The sequence below is a fragment of the Bactrocera latifrons genome, unplaced genomic scaffold (genome assembly GCF_001853355.1).
Source record: "Bactrocera latifrons isolate USDA-ARS-PBARC rearing strain unplaced genomic scaffold, ASM185335v1 scaffold_440, whole genome shotgun sequence".
Taxonomy (NCBI): Eukaryota; Metazoa; Arthropoda; class Insecta; order Diptera; family Tephritidae; genus Bactrocera; species Bactrocera latifrons.
This window is the reverse complement of record NW_017537091.1, coordinates 66,275-72,452: the sequence shown is the minus strand read 5'-3', so window position 1 is coordinate 72,452 and position 6,178 is coordinate 66,275. Positions and strand designations below refer to the sequence as shown.

Sequence of the window (6,178 nt, the reverse complement as noted above, 5' to 3'; positions counted from 1 at the left end):
TCCAAGGGCTCCTGCTCCAAGTGGTACCAGAATTAAGTCCCCGGTCAGACTTCGTAGCCGAAACTACTTCCAGTTGAGCTTTAATACTGCTCAGGACTGGTGGCCAATAAAGAAGGTGGGGTTGGACCCCACTGAGACACAAAATATAAACCACACAACACACAACATTCATACTAAAAAACTAATCCTAATTCACAGTTAAACGCCTTCGCAGCTTAAACAATTCACGCGCATACAACCCTAACAATTCGGTATGCCGACTAGTGGAGGTCACACCACTAACATCTAAGTGCCCATTCATCCAGCTAATTCCCATATCACCCAAATCCCTAATGTCCGAGTACATCGGGCACTCCGCAATTAAATGCGACCAATTTTCCGACCCCGCCCCACAAAAACACCCCGACGAATCCGATAGGTGCCTCTGATGCAAAAATGCACCCGGTTGCAATGCAACTCCACATTCAACTGACGAAGTCAGTTCTTCCCGCAGTTGGGTTTTAACCACAACCACCACGATACTCCTCGAGGGGCCAGTCCGCATGAGCAGGTTGGAGTTACCTGCAAGGGTTCCTGCTCCCCGTGGTACCAKAATTAAGTCTCCGGTCAGACCTCGTAGCCGAAACTACTACCAGTTGAGCTTCCATACKGCTCTGGACTGGTGGCCAGGGATTGGACCCCATACGTACATCACATACACACACCAATCATACAAATCTAACTCTTCGGTATTCCGACTAGTGGAGATCACACCACTAACATCTAACTGTCCATCAGTCCAGCTAATCCTCCCACCATACAGGGGCTCCATATGTGGCACAGGCCACAAACAAGCCCCGATATATGGTGCGGACAGCACGGCGTCCGCGACATTAATCGCTCTTCAAAATGCGGCGTATTTTGCCTACGGTTGTCTGCAGTCGCTCCTTCACATACGCCAAGTGTGGAGTAAAACACATCCTTTCACTCATGGTCAATCCCAGATATTTGACTTGCGTCACATATCTGATGCTGGCCCCATTCACACGGACAATCTGCCCTTAAGCAGCATTATCACCGTTTTTCCCTTGATATGTCCACCTCCACATCTACACCCCAAGTATTAACGATCTCTAAGAGATCTCCTCCCGCCCGTTCTAACTCAGACCGCGAGCGACCTTCGACCATAAGAAGAAGGTCGTCCGAATACGCACAACACTTACAGAGGGGCTCGAGCTGCCCAAGCAGAGTGTCCATCATAAGGTTCCAAATATATGGACCGCAGATGGAACCCTGCGGGCAGCCACGAACCACTCCAAGCTCCACACTCCCATTCATGCCGACAAGAGAGGCCTTTCTGTCCAAAAAAAAACTCCGCCAAAGAGTAATTTCCGGACAGCCAAGCTCCTCCAGCCGTTGCACCACTCGATCCCAGCTTAGGTAGTCAAACGCCCCCTTGAAGTCAATAAATATGCCAAGGACATACTTGTTGACATTCTCCCTAACGACGTCCTGAACATAAAACCAAGCATCCTCTATACTGCGTCCCTTTTACCACGACCGACCAGGTCTATATAGGCTTCGGCATCACCGGTGCAATTGCTTCAAGCACAGGCGCTGGAGGCGTCGAGGAGTGTCTCCCACAACTTCCCCTAAGGGCATCAACCTGACCGCGAAGATGGGCATTCTCGGTTATTACCGTCATCAAGAGCGCCTCATATTTTGAGGCAATCTCCAACAGTCCCTTCGCAGTCCCTACATCAAAATTCTTGGCTTCAAAGACCAGCTCATTGAGCTCCCCAGTTATTCTTTTGGCAGCCGCAACATGGCTGACTGCTCCACCCAACAAAAACAGCCCCCCGTGAAACATCCCGCGTTCCCTCTTTTTTGGCACTCGAGACGCGAGTGCCCGCTTTCGCAGCGCCCTCCTTCCCGACGCCTTTGACCACCACGATAACCGGATGGACTTTCACAGCGGCGGCGACGCTTCCCCTCCCGCTCTCTCCCTAATTACGCGGCGACCCCGCACGCGAAACCGCTTTCTCAGCGGTGGCCATTTTGGCACTCCCGCCACAACTACCGCTCCCTCCCTTACCCCCGTCGTCTAGACGTGGCGCCCCAAACGCGCCTTACTACGCGGTGGAGACCTTACCGCTACCGTCATCTCCCCTTCACCACCCGACGTAGAGTCGTCCACGACTATAGAAGCGGCAGAATCTCTGCTTCCAGCGAGGGTCTTCGTCCTCCTCTTCCGTCCAGGAGGCATCTCACTTTCCGACTCACCCTTCAGTCGAACTGATCCGCTGGCGTACCACTAGCGTAGAAAGCTCTTGGCCAGAAAGATTCTGGAGCAGCTGCTCTCCAGATGCGAGCGTCTGAACGCGCTGAAAAGTGCGACCCACGCGAAGGCCCGCTCAATAAAAGTGACCACCCAAGCGGTCGATTATAGCGCGCTCGCAGTGGCACAGCCCACAACCCCAACCACTCAATTGGACACCGGACGGACAATGTCCCCGTAAGGGTCCGGAGTCGACCGATGTGGCGCTGAGCCGAATCGCACAGTGGGCTAAACGGTTCGCTTTTACGACCGTTGGTCCTCGCAGCAGTCGCAATCCCCAACGCTGGACAGACGCTTGCACCCTTTGGGCAATCCTGTCCAGATCTTCCACACACTGAGCCAACTAAGCGCCAGATGCTCAGCACAGATCTACTGTCAGGCAGTCCAGTCAGCAAGAACGCCAACAACACGGTGCTGCACTGTATGCGCTCCTTAATCGTACCCAAGTGTGGAGTAAAACACATTGGGCGAGTTCCAAGTTGCATGTTGCTTTGTATTTGTACAAAGTATCGAGTTCCTGAATGCAACCTGCTTATAATATGCAATGTATCGAGTTCCGATTAACATTTTATGCGTTATCGATACGCATAAATCAAGCATATGACGCATCAGAAATTTTGATTACGCTCAAACAAAACATAATGGCTGAAGAAGAAAGGTAAGAATAAAAATCTGTAAATATTGAAATTTGTGATTAAATTAGATGATATTCTTATTTAAATATCTTTTTCCTCCTTTTTAGTGATAAAAAGTGGACGCATGAAAGGAAGCTTTTGCTTTTAAATAAAAGGCTGTCCAATGAAGTTGATTTTTGCGCCAAAAGGAAAAAGAAGTCCGTCCTTTGGGAAAAGGTGCTCCGTGAAATTAAGGGAGTAGATGCAGAGTTTCCTTTTTCATGGGATGACATAACCAGAAAGTTTAAATAAAACGTCTGGAGAGGCTAAAACGTGGGAGTTTTTTGATCAAATGGACGAAATTTATGGAACCAGGACCGACATCGTTGTACCAGAGGAACTTTTGGATTCATCTTTAAGTGACATATTATCTGGTATAAATGATCACATCGCAGATGACGCTAATAGTGACACAGATAAAGAACCCCCACGAAAACGGGCTCGATGCGATGTTTTGGACTTCTTTCGCGCTGAAAGCCAAGAAGATAAAAAGTTTTTGAGGGAATTTTTGGACTGTGAAAAAGAAAAGCTAAAAGTGGAACGGGAAAAGGTTGAAGAGATGAAGAAGCTGCGTGAGGTTTTGTCCAACATTCGTAATTAAAACGCTGATAAATTGGTCATTAAAAGTAGTACGTGTAAAACGTAATAATAATTATATTATTTCATACAATGTGCTATTTTTTAATACCAATTAAAAGACAAGTTTTCTACAATAAAAATGTTTTTATTGCGTTCTTCAAGCAGAAAATAATGTAGTTAACCAATTTCTTTTATCACTTGCTGCAACCAAATATTGTTGTGCATTAAGGGACATATGAAAATGTTCGCTTTTATCGTACACTATTTCGAAAGGCTTTCCATTGTTAATTATAAAGTTATGGAGTACCAAACATGACATTATTACTTGTTTACCCACTTTGGGGTTTTGTACATCAACATAGTTTAAAATACGGAACTTGGTTTTCAAAATACCGAAAGCTTGTTCCACACACACTCTTGTGGAAGCTAAAACATTGTTGAATATAATTTGTGGAGGTGTTAAAAATTTATTGTCCTTATATGGAGCCATAAAATATGTTTCCAAAGGGTAAGCCCCATCACCCAAAAGGTGACATTCCGGTGGAAAGGGAATATTATTGTTGACAATTGCCCTTTTAAGTGGACTGTTCTGCCATACTAAAGCACCGTGGCATCGGCCGGGGTATCCCACACTGCGTCGGTGAATCGCAGTTCTCTATCAGCCACAGCCTATATAATGAATTAATCATTATATTAGTTTTGCTTTTAATGTGGATATTTGATTTATGATACCTGCAGAACAATTGAGCTTGTGCCCTTTCTGTTATAATAACTTGTTGAAGGTTGTGGAATACGAATATGGGTCCCGTCGACACAACCCAAAACAAAAGGAAAGGGATGTGCTCTGCTTGCCTCGAATAGCTCCATTGTTTTCCTTTGTGAAATTTCCGTAGACGGGAACTTGATGAGCTGTCTTTTGAGATTAGCCACGAGCCTTGTTGTTTTAATGAAAACTCTATAGCTCTTTCCGGCCTATAGCAAATCAACTTAATAAAATTTGTTTCTCTTTTAAGTCCTATTACTTTGGCCATTGTAGATATTAACCAATACGTTTGTTTTTGAAATTTTCAGTTTATCCTTTATTTCTAGGATACGCACAATTGTTGCGTTTCGGCCTGATTTCAAATAAAAAAAATGTGCATATATAACTCGAAATGTTCTTTAATTCATTTTTATTCATAACACAATTTTGTCTTTTATTTAAACATAAATAAATTTGACATTTGGAACAAAATGTGCGTGTCCGAGATGTACAACTAACAAGCCTACAGCATCTTGCGGATGACAAATCATGCTCAATTGGCCAGTGGTTGAACCGATCAAGCCTCTTATCATTGCATGGCTGGGAAGATGGACGATATCTTTTCGCAAAACCTTGAGTCTTCTTCCTCGGTGTCGGATTCATACTCAGCATGTGTCCTTTTCTCAATAGCGATCAGTTGTTCAGCTAAAGCTAATTTAAAACATAACATGTCATGAGAATCTGCCAGAGATTTCGAGTTTATTTTGCTATGATCTCTATATTGTAGCCAAGCGTTACAGCAAACAAGATCAATGAAGTGTATGAAAACTTTCAAAGTCCATTTCCGCGTCTTGAAAAATGAGCGATATGTATCCATTAACTGATCACAAATATCCACGCCTCCCATCGATTTGTTGTATTCTCTTACTATCCTTGGGGCTGGAACTTCAACATACCTTTTTTCTTTTTTTTCCCAGCGTTTAACATTGGAAACCGGTCCACAACCATAAGCTGATGATGCCAGGATTACCGCTTTAGAATCTTTCCACTGCACCACGACAATATTGTCTTCGCTACGACAAAGTTCTTCCATATCGCCCCTTTTCATTTGTTTTTCATTGGTGAGGTGGATATTTTTTATTCTGTTTCTCATTATTATCCCAGGGGCATAAATACCACGACTTAAAAGTGTCTGAAGAAGCGGTATTGTCGTAAAGTAGCGGCCAAAAAAAACTTTTGAACCTTCTGGCAGTGTTTCAACCAAACGCAAAACGTAGGCTAGTCCTAGACCCAAGTTCTTATTCGAAAGTGGTGTCGTCTTTACTTGATAGATTTCAAAATCAAGCACCAGACCTTCAGATGTTGTTAAGGCTTCATTCTTCAATCCCACTCCTCTTGGTTTGTTAGGGAGACTTTGTCGAACAGGACAACGGCCAGTGAATGTAATCATTTGTTCGTCTATAGAATAATTATCGCCTGGCTATATATCAAAAGGGCTTTTCCTCCAAATATCACGGCGATTGTCGTTTTCAGTGACATTTTGTGGTGTCTCCGTAGTGTTAGTTTAGTAATCATCTTCCTCACTTTGATCGTCTAAAGTTTCATCTCCCACAGAAGGTAGTTCCCAAGTCGCATCCACAAGCTCGTAATCGCTACTAAATTCTTCTACATCCGACTCCAATAGTGCACTAAGTATTTCGTCTTCAGTGAATTGCTCCAAATGAAAAAACAGATCATATTCATATTTCGTTAAATAAGTCCTGAAAAAAAAAAACTGCCAAATTCTTGGTCACACCAAAAAACGTTGTAATAAACCCCCTGTATGTGACACATGTGCTTTGCCACCCCACCCTCCACCATGCACCC

At 44.3% G+C, this 6,178-nt stretch overlaps 1 protein-coding gene across 1 annotated transcript; it reads left to right on the top strand.

Annotated features, from left to right (window-relative positions):
- Positions 1–2,070: 2,070 nt before the first annotated feature.
- On the top strand, positions 2,071–3,682 carry LOC108972980. Its single transcript, XM_018939940.1, has 2 exons — positions 2,071–2,975; positions 3,060–3,682. Exons 1-2 carry the CDS (start codon positions 2,839–2,841, stop codon positions 3,241–3,243), a joined length of 321 nt encoding a protein of 106 aa, XP_018795485.1. The 5' UTR covers positions 2,071–2,838; the 3' UTR covers positions 3,244–3,682.
- Positions 3,683–6,178: the final 2,496 nt, after the last annotated feature.

Coding starts and splice junctions, on each gene's coding strand:
- LOC108972980 (XM_018939940.1), top strand. CDS start 2,839: ATGCAACCTGCTTATAATATGCAATGTATCGAGTTCCGATTAACATTT. Junction 2,976..3,059: donor ATAATGGCTGAAGAAGAAAG/GTAAGAATAAAA, acceptor CCTCCTTTTTAG/TGATAAAAAGTGGACGCATG.